Source organism: Mytilus edulis, chromosome 8 (genome assembly GCF_963676685.1).
Source record: "Mytilus edulis chromosome 8, xbMytEdul2.2, whole genome shotgun sequence".
NCBI classification, from domain to species: domain Eukaryota; kingdom Metazoa; phylum Mollusca; class Bivalvia; order Mytilida; family Mytilidae; genus Mytilus; species Mytilus edulis.
The window spans coordinates 31,308,164-31,333,850 of record NC_092351.1 but is presented as its reverse complement, the minus strand read 5'-3'; the positions used below and the strand labels follow the sequence as shown (position 1 = coordinate 31,333,850).

General features: G+C 31.9%; 1 protein-coding gene across 1 annotated transcript; it reads left to right on the top strand.

Moving 5' to 3' along the window:
- Positions 1 to 887: 887 nt before the first annotated feature.
- LOC139485371 (uncharacterized) lies at positions 888 to 8,774 on the top strand. The gene is made up of 2 exons (XM_071269808.1): positions 888 to 968; positions 8,271 to 8,774. The coding sequence occupies exons 1-2, from the start codon at positions 926 to 928 to the stop codon at positions 8,720 to 8,722; spliced, it is 495 nt and encodes a 164-aa protein (XP_071125909.1). The 5' UTR covers positions 888 to 925; the 3' UTR covers positions 8,723 to 8,774.
- The last annotated feature ends 16,913 nt before the right edge of the window (positions 8,775 to 25,687 follow it).

The window sequence follows — 25,687 nt, the reverse complement described above, 5'->3', positions numbered from 1 at the left end:
GATCCCAACCTCCACTAACTTGGGATAGTGGTGTTACAGTACAACAAACGGACAAGAAGATGAAAATCAGTTGAAAAAGACTTAACTAATCAGATGAATACGAATATAAATACATCTAACAAAAACACAGAGTTGACGTAGCCGGGTACTTGTATATACCAACAACAAAAACACTCAGTACAGATATGACAACACTCGCAGCTACTGATAGCAAGTTCAATACACTCACAACAACTATAAACAAAAAATAATGCATCTTAGACTATGTTTTTCTCAAATATTTTATGATGGTATGATACTTAACCGTTAACGGGAGTGATTGTACACGATTTTCTTTCATAGGATTGAGACATAATCTTACACTCAGTTTAATTGAGGTCTTGAGCTGGCATAGCAGTAACTGCTAGTAGTCCTTTGTTCAATTCATGTTTCGTTGTCATTTTGCTTAGTTTCTTTTGTTACCTATTCTGACATCGGAATCGGACTTTTTTAAACTGAGTTTTACTGTGCGTATTGCTACGTTTTCTTTATTCTACATATTTGCTGGAGGTATAGGGGAACCAATGAGATCTCACAAAACAAGTTTAAACCCGTCGCATGTTTGCGTCTGTCGTAAGTTAGAAACTAGTAGCCTTTGTTAGTATTGTATGTTTTTTTAATTTTTAGTTCATTTATATGTTTTTGAGTTTAGTGTGACGTCAATTTTTACTGAATTAGTGCACAATTGTATTTAAGGGCCAGTTGAAAACGAAACCCGAAGTTTAGATATTAAAATTTAGATAAATGATCATTTGAATTCAAATTAAAGATGAGTCTTTCAGAGGTTAAGAACATTATACTTGTAATAGTTATAGAATTATATACTGAAGTAGTATCATCCTCTTTACAGGAATACTTTCAATAGTCCAAACACCCGCCGCTTATCATGGATACTTCACAGATGCGTTTTGTTGCATTACTATTAACAGGTATGTATTTATATAAAATGAACCAAATGCTATTATTATTATTATGTCATTATATCATCATTTGCTATTTTATGAGTTTTATATATGTTATACTACTAATGTTTGTATCTATGATGAGTTTATTTGCATGCAGTAACTGATCATTAACTCTGTCATATAAGCAACAATACGCAATGATATCAGAGATATATTCCAATCTCATTAAAACATTGGAAAATATAGATTATGTTTTCACGCTTTGAATACAAGGATCGAACTCTTTTTAACCTATGAGTTTTAAATAGCCTCTTGCTATCGCCCGCCTCTTTCCTTTGTTAATAGATCCGTTATCATTTGTGTGACAGATATTCAAACCAATGTCTGATGGCATCATTTACATGTTCTAAAGGATGACTTCAACTATATAGCTAGCAACAGGTCTGAAAAAAAGGAAATTCTGCATTACGTTCAAAGTTGTTTTATGGTGTTTTCAAATTATAAAAGATGTGATCAGGACATTTTAAATTAGACATTACGAATGTTATACATATACCCCTGTAACGTCCTTTGTATATTTAAATCATACATATTTTAATTAAAATCACGCGTAATGTATTGGCTCTTGAATAAGGTATTCGCTCTTATCTAAAAAAATATTAAATAGCTTGAAATAAGTACAGTCTTCCGGTTATGAACAGTTTGCGTTATTATCAAACTGTTTGAAAAAAGAAAATTTATAAAGGAAATACCAAAAAGATATTTACAAACCATAAACTTATGTCTTGATAGCATCTGAACGGAAGGGGGATATTTGAAACATTTTTGTGTTGGTCTCACGGTCTGAAAACACTCATTATAGATAATGACCTTATTCTACATAATCCGTTATAATATCGTATCATGAGACTAGTCTTCAACAATAGTATTCTACATTTTAATTGACTCTAATTTCCTTTGTATCGGCGGATTTAAAGTTTTGTTTCAAAAGCTTTTTCGTATTCTAGTTAGTCAATTCATCATTCCATATGAATTTGTTTTCATAAATTTTCAATATATATTCTGTACTTCACAAAACATTCACTGTTTAGTATACCCATATTCTAAAAAACCTGACAGGTTCAACACGTTTTCGTAGCACCACCAGTCATGCAAATCAAGATGCAGTCCGTAGCAGAGCACCGTTAAATTTAGAAAATAAATGACTTTTCTTTATCTTAAGATGTACCCTGGTAAAGTATATAATCGTTCAATCTAAAATGTGTTAATTACAGTAAATTAAACCTTTGAATAATTTTTCAATCGTTCATCTTATACCTGCTGGATAATGTTTTGTGCAATAAGGGTAACAAAGTTAATGAAGTCCGTATACTGTTAAATGTGAGTTATTTAGTAGCGAGACATCCTCCACAATTATGATTGAAACATGCAAGAACCTAGGCAGTCTTTTAGAAGGCTTTACACTTGGTACATTACTTATTGAAGTTGGTTCACGGGTGCGATGCAGTTGACAGGATAAGGTCTTTTTAGTGAAGGTTTAATTTTGTAAACACTTATAAATATAATTAGATTGGGTATTCTAACCAATGAGATTAATTGAAACAAATATATCCAATAATAGGTTACCGTACACTATTCAATAATGCGACTTAAACATGCTGTATACATGGTGAGGTCGGCTATAAAATGTCTCAACATGAAAATCTGAACCAATTAAACAAAGAAACTAGCTGCCTAAACTATACAATTCACCAAAAGCCGATATGAAAGACATGAGCTATCTAAAACCACTTAAATACATACTCCCATTTTGGATTAGCACATAAGGTATGCGAAGGGATTTATATATGTGTTAGCGCTCACACCTCTCCCTAGCCGACTAAAGTGGAGGAACAGCTCAACAAACGAGTCAACTGTCAGATTAGTTGCAGTTGGCATGATTGAATAGATCGGTACGAAGAACAAACAAAAACAACTAACGTAAAACAATAAACATAGAACACCAATATAACAGTTCTCGTTGCTGCTCAAAGCTGCATGTATATATATAGTTAGTTTAGAGCCAATTACAATTAATATATAAACAAGATTTAAGAGCTTCTACTAAAATACCCTTGGATTTCTGAATGCAAGAGAAACAAAGACTGACAGTGGTAGAAAGCAATAATTAATAATTGAAAAAACATTCAACCGAACCCGACTTTATTTACTCTGAATATTTTATCAGTACAAAATAAAGCATTAATTTCAGTTTAACAATTTTAACGACAGACGCGCAATTCGGGTACATAGGAACAACCAGTGACGTTCGAATTAATAGCGTTAACAGCCCAAATCAAATAAGAAGAACCAACATTCGATATTGTTTCGAAAAATTCAACATATTATTTTCAACAAATTGACATAATTTTACATAGTATATTCCAAAAGTATTGAACGCCACAGCTGTCTTATGATAAGAATAACCATGTCATTAAGGTAAGAGATATATCATGAAGCAAATGTTGTATACTATAAAGACATTTAACTATAATACTCTGTCAATTTGCTATATCACTAAGATACATTTATATACTATAAAGACATTTGACTATAATACCCTGTCAATTCGCTATATCACTAAGATACATTTATATACTATAAAGACATTTGACTATAATACCCTGTCAATTCGCTATATCACTAAGATACATTTATATACTATAAAGACATTTGACTATAATACTCTGTCAATTTGTTATATCACTAAGATACATTTATATACTATAAAGACACTTTGATATAACATGGAGCTACCTGTTCATACTATTCTGTAATTTCACTTTGTTATGAAGATTATATTTCATAATATGAAGACATGTTTTGACACTATTGTAAAGCTAGCCGTAGTTAATATTCATGAGATGAAACCGCGTTCGATGAAGTGTTGTGGATAGTTATTAGATTGTGACAATAAAATAACATGTTGCTGTCAATATCCGATATGGTTATGCTATTTATAGCAATATAAAATAATTAAGAAATATTATGCCAATAGGTGTCTTCTGCAAGGTCTGCGTCATTTAAAATGAAAGTAAATGAAAAGTTTAATCGCCTCAATACACACAGAAAAAAAAACAATAATGATTCATTAAACGAGTAGGTCCGATAAGGGCTAATTTTGACCTCAAATTTCAGATTCATCTAACGAAAGTTTTTGGACACTTTTTAAACACTTATGTGTCTATTTCAATTGATTCGATTAGTTTATGTGAAACTTTTAAACTGATTTAGTCATTAAAAAAAGCTCCGATTCAGGATTGAATATGAAAAATCTATCAAATATGCCAAAAAACGTCACTTTTCAGATGGTTTTTGTCAAAAAAGAAAGTGGCCATCAGTGTTCATCTTCAACCTTTATATATGTTTTGTATTATCATCAAATACAACTTGCATTTCAATATTATAAATGAACACGAATGCAGACACTTTTATTTTAGACGGAAACCATCTAAAAGTTAACCAAAATGCAAAAATTTTGAAGATTTCAGTAATTTAGCATGACTTAATGATACTTGAACGCGATATTTGTGCATTGTATTGTCAAAAACAGCTCATATTTATGTAGCAGAAGCATTTTACCTTTCAAAATATAGCTAAAAAAATTACATTTTCACTATTTTCTAAAACTGCTATACTTTGGGGCCAAAAAGGGGTCCTACTGAACCTATTCCTTTTGTGATTATTGAATCAATGTAAACTACAATAAATAAAAAGATGATTAAATATAGAAATTTAGGAATTAAAGGGAATGAATTGTCAAATGGATATTCCATAATATGTTCGTTGTCTACAAATATAGTTCAATCATGAAACTAAAATATACAATACATACGGTAGTATTTTCAATTTAAACAGATCAGAAAAACAAGAAACATAGTTAATTGAAGAAATAAAAACAATAGAAAAGTAAAAACTGTCAATTACTATTTCAATGACATATAATTCTTCAAAATTACGGAGATTAATCTCAACATTAACAGTCCATATTATTGCCTAAAAAATGGACAATAGCACTTATGCCCTAGACCCGCACGAGTTAGTCAGGAAAGGGAAAGGTGGGTACCCTGGAATATCACAAATTCGAACTGAACTATTGCCGGTTGGCCAAACTAAGAAATTCTCCACATCAATCATTATACCAGAAATAGAGGTGGGTATTGCCTCTTAAATGGCCAATAGCACTTATGCCCTAGACCCGTACGAGCTAGTCAGTAAAGGGTAAGGTGGGTACCCCCTGGTATATCACAAATTCGAAATAAACTATTGCCGGCTGGCCAAACTAAGAAATTCTCCACGTGGGCAATGATACCAGAGGTAAAGGTACTAATTGCCTTTAAAATGCTTCATAACACTTATACCCTAGACCCGTACGAGTTAGCCAAGAAAGGGTAGGGTGGGTACCCTGGTATATCACAAATTCGAAATGAACTATTGCCGGCTGACCAAACTAAGAGTTTCTCCACATCAGCTATTATACCAGATGTAGAGGTATTTATTGCCTTTAAAATGGTTCATAGCACTTATACTAGACCCGTACGACTTTGTCAGCAGAGGGTTAAAAGGGGGATACGAAGTCGAACTGAACTATTGCCGGCTGTCCAAACTATTCTACGGGTCTAGGGCATAAGTGCAATGGGCCATTTTAGAGGCAATACCTACCTCTACCTCTGGTATAATGGCCGATGTGGAGAATTTCTTAGTTCTGTTCGACTTTGTTGTAAACCAGGAAACCATATCCCCCTTTTAACCCTCTGCTGACAAACTCATATGGGTCTAGGCTATTAGTTGTTAGTGGCTTTGAACTAGCACTAGCTGTCAGATAACTGCGAGTACTCTCAGATATGTTCCTAGTGTCTTTTTGTTGTTGGGATGTACAAGTACCCGGTCACGTCCACTTGTATTTTTGTTCATCTGATGAGTTAAGCCTTTTTCAACTTATTTGTTTAGTTCGTTCTTATGTTGTACTGTTATACCACTGTCCAATGTTAGTGTCTTAATAGTTTAGAACATTTGCTTCATGATATATCTTTAACCTTAATGATATGGTAATTCTTATCATAAGGCAGTTGTGGCGTTCCATACAAAAGTGCTGACTGCACGACTCATGATAACATCCACTAGCAGTTGCGTCGGTCGACCCAGTGGTAGTATAATTTAATAAAATATAGCCGGCTTATAACTTTGTACGTCAAACTTGCAATTAAGTTTTCATTTGTAAAACGTCACGTTTAGCTATCACGTCTTAAAAGAAATGTAATACCGGTGATGATTCTAAGCTGGGGTAAATAACATTAATCGTAAAGTTAGCGGAATTTTATTTTATATCAAATTTATCTATTTTTTCAAGCTCTTGTGTATTTTTTTCTTTTTGTCATGCATTATAATCGGAATAACAGTACTGTAGTTGAACAGTTGATGTTGTTAATTTTTATTTGACGGTCGCACAAATACACAAGCTACGCGTCGTCAGTGACAAATGCATTTGCGACCATCGAATCTCAAATTGGCGATGGCAACTCTTCAATTATAGTTTTGGTATTTCTTATGTCGAATAGCAGTTCACAAGGAAGATTCAGAAAAATTGTATCAAATACGAGTAAGGCAATTTATTCCTGAAAGTAGAGAAATATAAGTGTTTCCAATAATTCAACCTATCAAAAAGGATAATCTAAAGAGAATGAACATGGCAACACAATTCAGGTAAACACAAAATTCTGACTTCTAATAATATGTTGTGGTTTATCATAAATCTTGCACTCAACTAGATATGTTCTGTTGAACACATATGATAACTGATGGTCCTACCTCCTGTTGATTGTTTGTGTTGATATGTTGACATTGCACAAGGTCGTGCTGTTTATGACGTCTTTACAATCAATTTGATTGAATTGAACTGATAAGCCTGAGCGATTATGAGTTTTTTTTCTTTCAAAGTTGTTATTGACTTTGAACAATCTTTCGGTAACTGTAAGTACTTAAAAAGAGTGTCTTTTGCTTTTATGATAGAAGTTGTTTGTGTGTTGATCATATTAGATGAGTGAAGTCATGTCCAACTGGTATTTACAGTTTGTTTTTAAGTCTTGCTTTTACATTGCAAAGATTGATAGCGCAAACACATGTTTATTTACACCTGATTATGTGTGTGCATGTCCAAATGCAAGAGCCGTTTATTAGTTTTTGTCCTTGATAAACAATCTGTCTTGGATTTTTTCTCGTTTTTTGTTAGTCACAAATGTGCAGTTTTGTTTTAAAGTTGTTTCAAATATCGTTTTGTCAGGGTTTTTATTGATGTTTTTTCGACATGAGTTTAGGTCATTATTTTTGGCATTACGGTGGTCTACAGTGTCTTAAAACTACGTCCGCTTTTCCTATAGTGTATAGTTGTCTTATTGTCTCATACTACATCTCTGTATTTTACATACCCATCACCATATTTTTGAAAGCAGTCACATACTGTAGAAAGATCAGTGTTAAGTATAAGATATTGACCAGCCTGTATATCGTTCTTTGCATGAACTTTGTGAAGTTTTCAACAGCGGTAAACTACTATTGCCTTTATTCCGTAAAAAATGTAATGAACAGATGTTTCATTGGTTTTGTTTTATTTGTATACCAATTGAGATATAGGCCGAAATTTGAATACGTAAAACTCCTGTTTGGAGAATGATGTAGGCGTATGATAAAGGCGTATGATGTAGGCTTACAAGTAAAATTTACGTTTTTCCAATCTAATTTATTAGGTTAAGCAATCTGCATGTTTGCAGACTAGTATGAAATGAAAACCATTAATATCACCGGATGTCAATCGGCGTTGTCGTAGGCACTTACCAGATATCCTCACACTATTATTGCAGAAATTAGAATAAAAGAAGGTCATTATGAGAAAGTCCGTTTAATATAACTGTATCATTTATCCTTACAACGATAAATGAATTTTACCTTTTGTTATTTTATTTATGAATCATATCCTTTGAGGATTTTGTGTAACCAATCAAAGACGCTACACATATCAATGTTTACATAGGAGATGGTGTTTCAAGTTATGACAACAAACTACCAGCATATAAAACAAAATAGCTAAGAATCATTACTTGTATTACTTTTCTTCTATCTAGATGCTTAAATTTGATCTTTCATTTAAACCAAAAACTCTCATATCAGTGATAGTACAGGCCTACGATGTATTTACGGGGCCTGTGCAGAATCTATTATACTTCTCTTGAGAAAAAAAATCAATGTAAAACATACTGTAGATTTTATTACAATATTTATTTTTCTTTTCAGTTGTGTTGACTCTGTTGAGTGTTTCGGGTGAAAAATACTTTCATTACACAACAAAAAATAGTGGTGATGCCATTAAACAATCGGGATACATTCAGAGCTCAAATACAGGCGCTGTAGGAAAAGGAGTATATCTGACTAAGATGTCACCTTTCGTTTATGGAGCGTCACAAATTGCCTATAATAATTGGCAGAATTATGATACAGCAAAAACAAAAAGAGTATTTGAAATAGAAATTTCATCAGGTGTAAAAGATGCAGATCTTAATCAGAGAGATGTATATATCTATACTAAAGGAAATCTAGAATTCAAGGATAAAAGTTGGATATACTATGATTGGCCTTCTGGTGTTAAAGGACAATTAAAAGTTTTAGCAAGCGGAACACAATTTCTCAAGTTTAGCAGTAGTATTACGACGATATTTGTGGTTGTCTCATTTAGTTTCTTTGCATAATTTGGGAAAACAGTTATTTGTTGATGATCGACACTAAATACAAACAAAAACAGATTTTCAATGGTATCTTTTAAATTTTTATACAGTTTATATAAGAACAAAAACATTAACTAGACTTAAAACTTTTCATTTTAACATTTTTATAAGACCATGTACATGTATATTTTAGAATTAATATTAATATTTCATTTTAATAAATACTTAATACCAGTCCAGTTTTATTTTCTTTGGTAGAGTTCAATAATTAAATGTACAGTTATATTACTAATATCTAGAATAACAACATGTTATGTAAATTCAAAGATCGGAAGGCAAACTAAAGGAACTAAGTAAGCTCTAAGTGAAGTGCTTCAATGTGATTTGCCAACAATTTGTGTTCACTAATCGAAATATTACGGCAGGAATATATATATATATATATATATATATATATATATATATAGGTTTATATATATATATATATATATATATATAGGTTTAATAATTGAAATATGGTCCCACTTGCAGGAATTTGATTACAGTTGTATTTCGCATTACATTCCTACGATGATTTAGAACATAAAACAAATTAGTCATTCATACTTTGATTTATCGATAAGAGTAATAACTATACTGCTGATGTTAAATAAATACGTGTTTTATCTTTTGTGAATAGCGTTAACTCGCTCATGTATCATTTAATGAAAAAAGTGTTCCTTGACTCTCTGTAAAGTTTAGCAAAAATCACGTATTCCTTTTATGTTGATAGCGTTGATGTACAAAATCATCTTTAAAGTAAAGCCATCGAAATTAAGACGGCCGTATTTTATATCAAAAGTAAGTACTTTATGATTTCGTTTAGCAACTAAAAAAATTCCTACATTGGACTTCCAATACCATGATAATATAATGAATCTTTATTGCGAACAAAAGTGTTATCTAGTAATAATTCATGAAAAGTTAAAGTATCAAAGCTAGTCAAAATGACATACTTCTTTTGATTGTTGTTACTAAAGAAAATACCTAATAGAATTCGAACAAATATATTTGCATTTAGACTTTTTAAATGGCCATTTAAAGAGGTGTGAGTTTTTTCTTTATAAAAATATGAGGCAACGTGGTATGAAGGGTAGTAAAGTCCAAACTTTGAACAGATTCGAAATTACCAATATATATAGCTTGCAATTTATCAAGTACTTCCAACAAAATTTTGACACTTCAAAAGTAATAAATTCCACTATTTCCAAAGGCCATATTTGAACATTTATTACAATTTTTATTTTATTTTACCTAGTGTTCTACTAAACAAAATAGAGTTTAGTAGTGGAACAATGGCTTGAAGACGAACTATTTTTGTAAGACGTTTTGTGCAGGTTCGGAAGCCAGTACATAGTTGGGATTTTTGTTGTATTTGATTCTGCTTGTAAAGAAGTAGCTAAAAGCTTATGTTTGTTACAAATGTAATTTTCCGAAAATGGAATGTTGGTGAACTTGTGATTTTCTTTTGTAGAACATCAATGTTAAAAAGCATATGTTAATCATTCGTTCACTTATATCTTGCTCTCATTTTATTTAGAAATTAAGATAAGCTATATTCATCTTCTCGTTCATACAATTCATACAAAAATAAACAAATGGCAGAAAATTAATTTTTAAGGTGTATAATAATATTAAACTTTTAAACACTCAACTGCAAACACCAGACTCATTTGAAATGTTTCATTTTACAAAAAGAAATGGCAAATACTGTATCTGCAAAGTACAGTATATAAAACAAATGTTTTAAGTAACGTCTTCGTGAAAAAGGTGAAGAATATATATAAGAAATCATATCAGTCTTAGGCCTGGCTTTCGAAAGTATCATTAGATATAGCAAAAGATATATCTTAGAAAAAGTTATATGCCCATCTCTTGACTTTCCTTTGACATGTCATTAGACGAAAAGAAAGTCATGCCAGTGATGCTCTAATGACTGTCATAAGCGAAAATATTTTATTTTATTTTAAGTAATGATAAAAAAGAGGAGAAAAAATATATATATAACTAATACGCATTAGCATTATAATCATAACCATTCTTGTTATATATTTGCAAATATTTCGTTTTTGATATAATAAACTGGTTTTTATATATAATAACATATATAGTGAATGGAAATGGGAAATGTGTCAAAGAGACAACAACCCCATCAAAGTGAAACCCCATCACAGTCGAAGGCCAGCAAGGGGTCTTCAACACAGGCACACAGAATAACCCGCCCCCGGAGTCGTACTTCAGATGAACCCTTACTAACATGAGTACCTGTTCATTTAAAATGAACGTCATACTAAACTCAGAAACATATAATGAACTGAAATGGAAAAAAACATACAAGACCAACTATTACCAGAGGCTTCTGGATCTATCGCCGGTTCTGAAATGAGGCGAGTTTAATTTAAAGAAAATAAAATGTGGTATGATTGCCTATGAGACAACTCTGAACAAGAGATTAAATGACACAGAAATGAGTAGAAAATGATAAGAAATTAACCATGTTTAGTAAGATCTCACCGCTCCCCCTTTACCTCTAATTAAAGGAAGATTAAACAAACACACAGCTTTACGCACAGTAATCTAAGTTTTGAAGAGGTCAATGTCCGATGCCATAATAGATAACAAAGGAAACTTTGCAAAATGACAATGATACATAAATTATAAAAAGGACTACTAGCAGTAACTGACATACCAGCTTCAGGCCTCAATTGAACTGATGGAAAGAAAATGTCTTTATCATATGAAAATTAAGCACAATCCCTCCCATTAAGGTTTATATATACGAAAAGAAATTAGAATCTGATTTGATACTTTTTTTACATTTAAATTGTTTATATATTGATCATATTGAACTTCGTGTATTGTGAATACTTCTATAATTCTGTACATCGAGTACCCGTTTAACGTAATACCCATGCAAATATGTTAATAAAGAACTATATAAGAGACGAAAAATAGATAAATCCATTATAAAAAACCATAGGTAAAATAAGGAGTCCACCTTTTACGTCGCATGGATTCAGATTTGAAGTGACGAAGTAACGACTAAAAAATCTTTAACACAACTATTTTTGTGTATTGTTATGAACATGAAATCATACATCAAAAGAAATACAAATGTTAGTTGATTATCATAAAACCTTCATCAGTCATGTCACGAGGTGTCTTAGGTTTCTGAAAAAAATTGATACAATTTCCGAAAACATATTTTACGACTATGGTATGTCATAAGACCACCATAAGACATGTCTTAGTCTTACATTATTTTCGGCACCAGACCCTGATTCGTAGTTTTAATGTCTCATCCTCACTGGGCTTTCCTGGTTTAATTTATGATCATGTTAGGAACTAAAACATTTTTTAACCAAACATAATATTAAAAAAACAAAACAAATGGATTGAAAAAAATTAGAATTTAAACCTGTAGTTCCTCTGTCTTTAAAAATATTAAGAGTTTAAAGTGTGAACGGGCTCCAATTAAGTAATTGGGTTATTGTTTGTTATCCAAAAACTCGAATCTGTCAATTATGACCAAAACGACTGTTTTCCTACATGTAGCAGGGATTTTGGTACATATATCGGGTCGTTGTTAAATCTCTTACCCAAACTATTCCATTGAGCTACACAATAAAAGATAGATGTATTTTCTATCAATTACATAAACTGATAAATAATCCTGAACATTTGGCACAATTTACTAAAACAATATGAGCACATGTACAGAACCATAACATACGTGCACTAAATCAGACCATATGTTTTAATCAACACCTCATGCAGTTTAAGGAAAATTTCGTTTTGCGATATGCATTATGTTTGAAAAAAAAAACTACAATGTTTAAAATAGATTATTTCCCTTTTCCCAAATAAGTTTAAAATCAAATTATAGTGGCACCACGTGGATTACTTTTCAGTATATTCAATTATCAAATACTGTCAATTCAGAAATTGTTAGAGAGTTTTTATTGAGGCAAACAATGCAACTGGGTGAGTATCACAATAATGAGAACTCGCATATCAATAATTCTGATAAATATATTTCTATGCATTTTTTTTTTATTAAATTGCAATAATCAATAAAGAATTATTGTTGGTCATGTCACAATAGCGAGAACAAAAGTTCGCATTACTTTCTAAATGCACTATATTAAGAAATCAAATGTATTGGAATGGCTTGTGATCGTTGTCAGTCTAAATAAAAATTACATCTCCTTTTGAAACATTCATATAGTATAATTATACAATTTTAAATGTTCGTGTCCTCATGTCATGTATTTTAGTAATTAAATCAACAAAAAGATGCAGCTGAAAACGTAATTTGACTCACGTTTTATTCTGAGTGATTAATTGACATTGTTCAAAAGTTATACATAATGTATAAAAATAACCAGACGATTTCAGAAATGTTTGATATGAATCATGTGTGTACCGAAGCACTGACTAATGGGCTGATGATAACGCCACTAGTGTCATCCACAAAGTGCTATAAAAATGAAAATAACGCATACTTAGTAATATATGTCACATACGTTTTACTAGAATTATGAAAGCCAATGATGTATAAGACCCGAAAAAAACTAGCGAAGAGCTACTTATCCAAAAAGGATCTTAAATAAAAACAAAATCCATCTATTGTAAATTTTGAGAGGTGCTGAAATAAGGAATCGATTGAATAATTCTGATAAAAAATCTATTTTTTGACAGCCACTTTTTTCAGCACAAAAAAAACAAGAACACAAACTGTACAAAACTTCTATAGGAAGAAACGGCTTTCTTCGTCTTAAATGTAGATCTTGATTTGCTGGTCATAATTTGCTGTTAAGTATTGCTTTCTGTAGAAGTTCTCATTTAAAACTCTTTTTTTCACAACAAAAAACAAGAACGGAAACTGTACAAAACATATATAGGAAGACACATATTTCTTTGTCTTAAATTTTAGATCTGCTGATAATATTTTGCTGAAAAGTATTGCTTCCTGTTGAAGCTCACATTTTAAAAAAAAACCGCAAATTTGTTTATTTACAGAATGTTTAGACCTATGAACTAGGCAGATTATGATGTGTTGGTTGTTTAAGGATGAATTATAATCTGATGATAAATTTAGAATCATAAAACATGCAAAAGTTAAATCACGATTTAATTCCTACCTTCAATTTGCTACAGCAATGGTCTCATGTTTTACTTGATCGATAAACAGAACGAGTGTGATCAGGTCAAGATTGGCATAAAGACTCCAAATGCAAAGAGTGTTGTTGATAAGAACTAAAGAAAGGAGAAGTAATATCAATAGTTGTCCTTTACCTCCTGTCTATTTTGACCTTGATATAAATATGTATAGGTATACACTTACATATCATAGGTTGGCCAATTTTTTATGGAAATATTCTTTATAAAGCACAAAGGTGTCAGTATTCACTTCAAAAACTAACAAAACCTTTGAATAGACTTATTAAGAAGGGATATAGTTACGATACTGTTTGTCAGGTCATTAAAGATTGCATATTTTGGCGTTAATATTGATTCACTTATAGGGTCTTTGCATCCGAACTAAACACATTTATCCAAAAACCAGTTGTTGGCATGACACGGGTTATGTTCTTCTCATATATGTTAGGATGGTATGATACTAAACCCCTAACGGGAAGGATTGTGCCTGATGTTCATATGATGAAATCATAATCTTTTAGTCAGTTTAATTGAAGTCTGAAGCTGGCATGTTAGTTAACTGCTAGTAGTATGTTGTTATTTATGTATTATTGTCATTTTGTTTATTTTCTTTGGTAACATCTTCTGACATCAGACTCGGAATTCTCTTGAACTGAATTTTAATGTGCGTATTGTTATGCGTTTACTTTTCTACATTGGCTATAGGTATGGGGGGAGGGTTGAGATCTCACAAACATGTTTAACCCCGCCGCATTTTTGCGCCTGTCCCAAGTCAGGAGCCTCTGGCCTTTGTTAGTCTTGTATTATTTTAATTTTGGTTTCTTGTGTACAATTTGGAAATTAGTATGGCGTTCATTATCACTGAACTAGTATATATTTGTTTAGGGGCCAGTAGAAGGACGCCCCCGGGTGCGGGAATTTCTCGCTACATTGAAGACCTGTTGGTGACCTTCTGCTGTTGTTTTTTTTCTATGGTCGGGTTGTTGTCTCTTTGGCACATTCCCCATTTCCATTCTCAATTTTATTACACAGGTCTGTCAATTTGAAGGTATAAAGGTTACCAGTAGGTTTTGCCTTGATGTCTAGAGTATTTGCATATTTATGAAAGTTATATTGAATGGATAACCAGGAAATGCAATCCTTTGGCATGTCGTTTGGCTTAATACTGACAAAAATATGAATTTCAGACTCCTTATTTGTTAACATCAATGTGAACACTTTTAAGTTATGAGTTTGACTGTCCGTCTGGTATCTTTCGTCTCTCTTTTAAAATGTGAGCATAAGGGTGATACATTGTTTCATACGAATATGTTCTTGCGTTCAAATTCTTAGGCAAATAGGCAACAAAAAGTGGTATACAGATTTGCAAACATTTTTGCTTGGTGAATATCTATATCAGTGTATTTAGTCCACTACATTCGCAGGCTATTTATTTTGTTATTTTTTATGTCTCAGTGTATTTTATTTATCTCAAATTGTACAGTCGTATTCAAATGTACACTAGTTTTTAATACAATATTTAAAATTATACCATTAATTAAACGAAACGCGCGTCTGGGGTAAATATTAAATTTCAAACCTGGTATCTATTATTAGTTTATTTGAAACACATTAAGATGAAACCACTGAAGGGGTGTGAATTTTTTTATATAATGTAAAATTGAAATAAAAGTAAACTCCACTAGTTAAAATGTCAATGAAATCGGTATACATAGAACATTTAAACCTTTTCAGAACAATTATCCCACTTTTTTTAACCTTAGCTTTTTATAGATCCGATCGATGTAAACAACATCTAAGATTACGAAACAAGTTTGCTTGACATAACATTAACAATTACGATTTATCAACCTTTAGGAGTTTAACTAAGACCCCGATAGGTGCAATGGCCTACTCTTCCGAACTTCACAATTTCACAGCTGGGGGAAATTAAACTTATTTATTTGCTAAATCAGCAAATGTTATTTGTATTATTTTGTGAACTGTTGTTTGTATTTTTCAACCTAATATTAGTTAAATTGATATTGTGTCTTGCGTCAACTTAGACTCTGTTAACCCAATAAAAGTTGACATAACTAAATCAAGTCAGAAACACACGTCAGTGGTTGTCTTTCTGTTAACAATCCAAAATGGGTTCTTTTAATTCATCCGCTAGAACTAGAAATTAAAAAAAACAAATCATTGCTTCCTCCGCTTAATATTTTTTATTTATACCTCGACTTTGACATAAACGGTTATCTTTCTACCAGATTTTATGTCAAACTAGACGATTTTCATTTTAAAGTCGTTAATTTCCACGATAACGGCAGCCATATACAAGCTTCACCAGTATATGGGATATCTTCTCGGATTTTGAGTGTCTGAGAAGAAAGTTGATGAACCAGGGAAATTGCAAACAACGTCTCGTCCGTTTTCTTAAAAAAGTTTATCGGAAGTAACAAGACATTGTTGATAAATATTCCGTATCAACTACACAAATAATACTTGATAGTATTTTCTAGGTACTGACGTTTTTTTGTCATCTTAGTTACCTGTTATAGTGTTCTTTTTATGTGTCTTTGTGTATTTTCAACCTTTATTATTCAATACATTTTTGCTAACATAATAGAAAACTTTCGAGTTTGTCCTTCACCAGACAAAAGTCGTCCATTATGCGCACCTTTATGACGTCAATTACCAGATAGAAGGGATCGCATGCATCCCTGCACTATTAATGTTCACAAAGCGTCTTAGTGATCGTCATTGTGCAGGATAAACTAGAAATACTGTTTGTTCCGTATGTACTCAATTACAATATCCTTATGATAGCACGGCTGATTGTGAATTATGATAATTCAATTTGCCGAATAACTCGTGAAATATAGCATCATAGTTTTCCAACTACTCGCTCAATATTTGGGAACGGAAGTGACGATGTCCCTACTAACACCAACGTTTTTGACGGAAATACATCGAACTCGAAAGTTGTCTATTAGCGTGACTTTGTATTCACACTTCCCTGCAACTTTTGTTTGTCTTTCACGTTGGTTTATGTCCTGTAATTTGTGTATAGAGTATCTCTATGCCATTTTGTTTTTAATTGTTTTTAATTGTTGAAATAGTTATTTGTTTTTACATTTTATAAGATTATACAACAATGTTGACTGTTAATTCCCTTTTCTTTTGATAATTTTACCTATCATGTTTGTTTTCGTTGCTTACACATTGGTGTCAATAGAATCTAGTTCAATGGGACTGTCAAACAAGTCAGATGTTAAGCTAGCTATGAAATTAGGTTATATTTTTTATAGCTTTTGATTTTGCCACACTATAAAAGTCTTTCCCTTTGGAATTTTTAAAATCTCTGTATTTATTTTGTTCTTTTTGTTATGTTGTGATGTGGTTTATTTTTGTATTTGATGAATGATGCGTTGATGGCTGATCTTTCCTAATCTCTGTTTAACATTTTGAAAGATCTTGGCATAATATAGATACATTCGTCCTATTTAAAAGAGTCTGTAAACATTTAGATAATTCAGTTTTTGTTTCTGGGATGTTGTCTATATGACACATCATATACAACAAATGTGTTTTGTAAATATATATCAGGGGTATCAGAATTAGTTTTGAAATGTTTCTATGAATCATCTGACATTAAACACGGTTGGTTAAGCTTTGTTCTCTTATTGTTTATTCTTTTGCCCTATTTCGAGTACATGAAATAGTTGAAAAAGGAAAACAGATGAAAATATACAAAATACATAAGGAATGTCTATAACAATATGAATACGTATCAATTCATTTTACACACCGTCTCGGTCATGGCAATATACCCAGTTTGAACTGTATAGAATATTAGAAATTGTATAAAACAACATACATTAGACATTATAACTCTGCAACCATGATTGTTGGACATTATTTTGACTCATGTCCTTCATCTTCATGACCTTCGTAAACTCCAAATAACCGAAGCTTCTTCTTTTACATTAATAAAAAAAACAAAATTTACGTCTAATTCAAACCCAAACTGATGGAATGTAGATATCAGAAAAGGTTTTTATAATTATAGCCGAACTTATCTAAGGTAAACTCTGACTAATGGAGTTCGAGCCTTTCTTAATAATTTATAAATCTTTTAACGGAAACTCTAGGCACGATTTGTATGTTTATAGAGTATTGTTAACACTTTTTAAACTAGTGTAATACAAGCAAACATGCGATGGATGTATGTGCACAAAACGGAATGTACTGACTGTAAGGTAATTATTTAACATCGTCAGGTCTACTATTAACCTGAACCAAGTGACACGATGCGTCTGAAATGGTACTTGTGGTGAGTTTATCATGTCTTCATGCGTGTCGTCTTCATCTCCATTAGAAAACATATAAATTTTTAATGGGCAATGCAACCGATGTTAGGCAAACTTATATACCTATATGCAGTTATTTTCATTCAGAACGATATGTCATAATTTCGAAGAATCTACCCGGACGATACCATGTTTCAATGAAATATGCTCCAAGGCATATAATAATGACCAGTGTGAGGTCATTATTTTCCTTGATAAACATGCAAACTATAATTTACATTAATTATATTCGTCTGATATTTTTTGGTTGCCGATTCGGGACTTTTCTTTTAAAAATTCAATCTATGATAGTTGGTAAAAAAAATAGTCTTTGTCCGCATTCTAATTTTAGAAAATAAATAATGTGAAGTTTTGTTAATTTGTCGCTTCAAACACAGACATTATCATATAATTAAGATGAATTTTAATGTGAAGCTTTGATAACACTTTAAAAAAACAAAATGCATGATTAAACATAATTGTATATAGGATTTTGAAAATTTTATTGCTTCACATGTACACTGAAAAGAAAATCATACTGTGACCTACATGTACTGATATTTGTTTTCGTGTTACATGTACATGTATCATGATTTCGTGCTCCCTTTAGTCTATTGAATAACATCCACGTACATCACTATTGGGTCGGGTGGGAATGGAGCGGGGACAGTATACAATCATATCCTGATTTTCTGTTAAAAAAATGTATTGCTATTCAAAAGTAAATCATTCTGAAAATTTCATTCGATTCAATTAAAATTGTTGAAAAAAATAATCTCTTTTCCGCGATAGAAATGTTATTAGAAGTAGAAAAACATAGCACCCTTTTTTTTTAATAAACTAAGTTGGAACAATAAATTACTTACAAAGTGTCTTGTAATTTTATTACATCGTCAACAGTTTATTTGTGTCTTATTTCATGCAGTTACAGTACTATTTCCATTGTGTATGGATAATAATTTCTAAGGTTTATATCTAGATTATTTGTTAATTTTTATGTCACATTCTAAATGAGCCGTAAGGCGTATTAAAACATGAATACATTATAAAGGAATATGCCACTTTAGTGTGGTCAGTAAAATAGGATGCTAAATTTTGCAAATCGTTATAAAAATAATCTTTTGTGACGGTATATAAGTCAGATAATGCATATTTTAAGGTTTTTCAAGTCGTACAACACACCTCACGGTGTCAGGATTTCACAAAGAAAGACCTCGCTCAATCGGTCTTTCATTTGATCAATCCTGACACCCCTCGATGTGTTTTACGTAACGAAAAATATGTACTATCTGTATCATAATTTCTGTTTTGATCAATGTCGGACGATGTATACAAATAACTGTTTTGCACTGGCTCATTCGCTCAGATTTCATATTTTATTTTAAGTTCATCAGACCGTATGGTCAATAAGCCGAAGCGTAATAAACTTTCACTTACTTACTATAAATAAAACTATGTTATTCGGACTAGATCATCATATGATTTCTTTTTATGGATATTATTTTGTTATGGATTGTTAAATCCGGCCATTTGTGGTTGATTATAAATCGTTTTCCTTTTTTGCCCTTCCCTATTATTCTGCAGAATTTCCTAGGAAAAGAACGGTTCAAACTGAATCAGTGACATCTTTTAACTATTTACAAAAACTTATTTAGATAGGCTTTGGTGAATTTAATAATGATTTTATTTATATGTAAAAATACAAAAGCGGCTTATAATTCATGTTAACACCGAACGAATGGATAACAACTGTCACACCCCTGACTTGGTATAGGTATTTTCTTATGTAGAAAATGGTTGAACCTGGTTTCATAGCTAGCTAAACCTCTCACTTGTATGACAGTTGCCTCAAATTCCATTATATTGACAACGATGCGTGATCAAAATAAACTCATCACATATACCAGGATTAAATTTTGTATTTACGCCAGACGCGCGTTTAATCTACAAAAGACTCATCAGTGACGCTCGAATCCAAAACAGTTACAAAGGCCAAATAAAGAACGAAGTTGCAGAGCATTGAGGACCAAAATTCCTAAATGTTTTGCCAAATACAGCTGAGGTCATCTATTCGTGTATTAGAAAAGTCTTAGTACTTCAAAAATTCAAAAGCTGTGTAAACAGTTAATTTATAAATTTGACCATATCAATGATAATTCATGTCAGCACAGAACTGCTGACTTCAAACAGACATTTTATGTCAAAATATAAAAAATAGGGCTACAGCAATCACCATTGTGTTTTAATTTTAATCACTAAAAATTACAAAAAAATATATAACAAAGAAGCACAAAACGGCATATTAACCAACCATATTAGCAAAAATTAAAAACAAGAATACACAAATTTATTATAGTACAAAAACACAATGACGGGGTGTTGTAGAAGTACAGAGCTAAAGCATTCGAAGAATGTCATATTCGAATATTGGCCAAGTATCATTTAACTGACCTGATCCATAGGACCTATGATTAAACGCTTGAAGACTTTGAAACAAGTATATAATGCTTCATAAAAGTTTCCCAACAACTAATATTTTGTCGAAAAATACAGTTTTTGTAGTATTTGAATATAAATATGCTCCACTATGCCGAATCTGATTAATATATAGATAATAAATTTATACTGGTATGTGTTGTAATAGTAAAAAATACACTTATATTAATGGACAGGCTTATTAGTTCTATGATGAAGCCTAAATCAAATGAGGCTATGATAAAGAAAAAAGTTTAAAGTGTTTACTGTTACAGCAGATTTCCTTTCAGTGAAAGTGCTTTGTGATAGTTATTTTTTTATTTTATGACAACATTTCGTTGTCAGTTTTGTAAGCTTCCGGCCTCGTACCTTTTTTGTCTCATTGGTATATTAATCTCCACTAGCTGCTGTTTGGATTTTACAGTTGTACCCAAACTTTTACTTCCTTATTTAACACGGAAGTCTAGAACAGAATACTTTATCTTATCTCATTATTCGAGTGCACATGACACATACGATTGTGACAACTTGAAGTAAACTAATTCGTTGTGAATACAAAGTCCTTAAATCATTCTTTTTGTATATCTTAAAAAAACACTGTAACACATTAACGTTATAGGAATATGATTAAATAAATGATAGACCATTCTTATAAAGATAAAACTCCCTTTGAAAAAAATTAAATAAATCCATACAAAACGTTCATCCTTTTCAGTACAAGTAATAGCCACACTTCTATAGATCCAATGTAACCAACATCTAAGATTACGGAACACATTTTCAGTACATGACATTGACAAATACGACTCATCTACAAGAGTTTTACATTAAAAAAAAATAAGATGAGTGCGACTGTCTACATTTCGAATTCACATAATTTCATAAACAGGTTGTATATTGAATTTATTTATTTGCTAAATCGTTAGTTGTTGCTGTAGTATTTTTTCGACCGTTGATTGTATTTTGTTCTTTTTGTCGATATTACTTATTTCTTTCGAATCGATGTTAGTTACAATTACACCTTGCTTTATTTCCCCGCTATTTATATGTCATACACTTCAACGTAGAGTTAGTTTCAATGTTTTCATTATCTTGTGATGATTTTTATGGGGTTTTATTTTGTTGTTGTTTTTTTTTTGGGGGGGGGGTGTATTAGAGAGATTTTGCGTAGATGACAGACTTTTGGTAGTGTCTATTCAATTCCTTTCATTTGGCGACTCTTGTACAGCCAAATTGAAAATATTTGGATATTGTAAATACATTTACATTTGTCCTGACCAACTGACCAAAACATCTGTTAACATATAGATATCGTTTGGAATTTATATGATTTTGAGATGATATATGATGTTTACCACAAATTTATTTTGTTTCTAAAATGACAGATGCACCAATATTAATTTGAAATGCTTCTACGGAATCATTGGACTTTAAAAGCATTAAGATATCATTTGTGTACTCATAGTTAAATTGATTCTAATTTTGATTACATGAAACAGGTAAAGCTGGAGTCACACATTCACGATTTTTACTGCCGTCCTTGACAGGACCAATCCCGATTAAAATTTGTCAAAAGTCTGATCAAGATCCTGTGAATCGTGGATGGAAATTCGATTTGTATCTTTCGCCAGGTAAAATTCGACCGAGTCTGTCACGACTGCGTCCCGATTCTACCGAATGTAATCCGACAGAGATCAGATAGTGACAAGACAGTGAACCGAAGCTGACGGAAGTTATCCGTTTGAAAACTGTCGGCATAATCGGGATGATCAGGTACTGTCGGAACGTAATCCTATCACGGTCCGCTCTATCGCATTGCAAACGGCTTTGTCTGGTCTCAGTCGTATTGTATTCTGTTATTGTCGGGACTTCACCAGATCATTCCCGTTCCACGGGACACCGTCCCGAATACACAGAACATTGTTAGGAATTCGATCCGATACTGCAGAATCTGTCACGACATAGGCACGATTGTAATCCGACTAGACAAAATCGGCTGAGTTTCCCCGAATGTTACGGGACGCACCTAACTGTCGGGGTGCTTTGCCGAACTATTCGGACCCTTCCCGACCAGTAGGAATCTGTTACGAACTAAAACGACTGCGTTCAGACATAATAGGACATTCCAAATAATTGAGGATACTAATTCGACTTTTTCACTGTTCGTATCGTATCGCTGTCTGATCTCAAACGGTAGCAATAATCGGCAATGTGTGAACCCCGCATAAAGAAAGAAAGGAAAAGTCTATGACAATTTCAATATATAAAATTATCCGAATATTTCAGACATGCTTATTCATATCAATATAGCAACATACATTGTAAGTGTAAACAGCCTTTGAAAATAAGACCTCGTGACTCTGCATTCATTATTTGTTGGAATTGTTTTTGATTTTTTGTCTTTTGTTCCTTTTCTCCAAATCCTGCATATACCCGGGGAATCTTTTACTGTTGATTTTGGGTCCAAACTTTTGAAGCTAGACTCATACCTATATATCATAAGGTTTATCCGATTTTTTTCTCTCTAAATATATGCATATCCGATCCGATTGTTAAAACAAAAAGGAGCTGGTTAAATACGGTTTCTCAATGGTAATTAGTTATCAAAGGTACCAAGATTATAATTTAGTTCGCCAGATGCGCGTTTCATCTACATAAGACTAATCAGTGACGCTCATATCAAAATATTTATAAAGCCAAACAATTTCAAAGTTGAAGAGCATTGAGGGTCCAAAATTTCCAAAAAGTTGTGCCAAAATGCTAAAATTGAAATAATTTCTTCATGAATAGTACATACGCTCCAACACTTGGTTGACAATTATTAAAAATCAGTTTTAATTGAGCAAAATTTTGGGGGGGGTATGTATTTATGAAGTACACCTATAAATGTATTTAGGTAAACTATTAGAGACGTATCAATATCAATTTCGAAATGTTTCTTTGAAATCATTCAACTGAAAACGAAGTTGATTCAGCTACGTGTATTTATGGTTCAGTGCATTTTCTTATTCTGATTTGAAGAAACAGTTAAAGAAGGAAATGAATACAGATGAAAATTATACAAAATATATCAGAAATGACTTATTTCATTTTACAGACAGTCTTGTCAGTATATTAACATGGTTGTATAAAACATTAGGAACTGTACAACGTAAGACATCATAACTCTGCTTTCCTTATTTGTTGGACAATCTTTTGACTCTTGTCCCTCTTCTTCATATCCTTCATGTATCCAAGGCCCACATTTTGGAAATTTTTTCGGGACCTTTGGCTGTTGACTTGATGTTTCAACTTGCAAGGTAAGACCGATACATATCTCGTGATGTATTTGGAAGTGGCAATGGAGGAACCAAACATGCAATAATTAATCCAGAATGTTGGTTGGTCATGTCACAAAAGCGACAATAAATACTCGCACTATTTTCTGAATACATTATATTGAGACATCACATATAATCATGATAATGGCATGGCCTGTGACTATTGTTAGTCTCAACAAATATTACGTGTCCTTTTGAAACAATTCATATAGTATCATTATTCAGTTTTAAAAGGTCGGGTACATATGTCATGTATTTATGTAACTAAATTCACAATAAGATGCAGCTAAAAACGTAAGTTGACTCATGATTTATTCTACGTGATTTATCGACATTGTTGAAAAATTATACTAGATGTGGTCTTTGTCTCTAAAGTTACCCATATAACTTATACACGACCAGTACGTACAGTAAAATAAGTATATATAATTTATAAATCTATTAACGGACGGTTGAAGAAATGTTTGTTATGAATCATGTGAGTACCACCACCAGTGTTCTCAACCCAGTACTATAAAAATGAAAATAACGCATACTTGATTATATATGTCCGGAACGTTTTACTAGAATTATCGAAGCCAATGATGTTTTTAAGACCCGAAAAACTAGCGCAGAGATATATATTCAAAAAGGACCTAAAAAAAAAATTAAAAATCCATCTTTTGAAAATTTAGCCAGCTGCTTACAAAAGGAATATTGAAAAATTCGGAAAAAAATCTATTTATTAGATTTTTCGTGCTTGTATTTATCCTGTTGACAGCAACTGTTTTTTTTCACAACAAAAAACAAGAACGCAAACTGTGCAAAACATATATAGGAAGACACATATTTCTTTGTCTTAAATTTTAGATCTGCTGATAATATTTTGCTGAAAAGTATTGCTTCCTGTTGAAGCTCACATTTTTAAAAAAAACCGCAAATTTGTTTATATACAGAATGTTAAGACCTATGATCTAGGCAGATAATGATATGTTGGTTGTTTAAGGACGAATTATAATCTGATGATAATTTTAGAATCATAAAACATGTAAAAGTTAAATCACGATTTAATTCCTACCTTCAATTTGCTACAACAATGATCTCATGGTGTGCTTGATCGGTAAACAGTACGAGTTAATCAGTACATGTAATCATGTTAGGTCAAGATTGACATATTGACTTCAAAGGCCAAGAGTTTTATTAATGAGAATTAAAGAAAGGAGAAGAAATATCTTGCTTTGCTCTTTACCTCCTGTCTATTTTGACTTTAACATCAATATGTATAGGTAAAAACTTACATACCATAGGTTGGCTTACTCGAGTTTGTCAATTTAAAGATGTGTTTTAGGCATTTAGGTTACCAGTTGGTTTTGCCTTGAGGTTTAGTTTATTTTGATATTTATGAAAGTTATATTGAATTGATAATTAGGAAATGCAATCCTTTGGCATGTCGTTTTGCTTAATACTGACAAAAATATGATTTTCAGACTCCTTATTTGTGAAAATCAGTGTGGAAACTTTCAAAATGTTAGCATGAGAGTGATGCATTATTTCATACAAACATGTTCTTGCGTACAAATTCGTAGGCAAATAGGCAACAAAAAGTGATGCACAGATTTTCAAACATTTTTACTTAGTTATTATTTATATTTGTGAATTTAATCCACTACATTCGAAGGCTA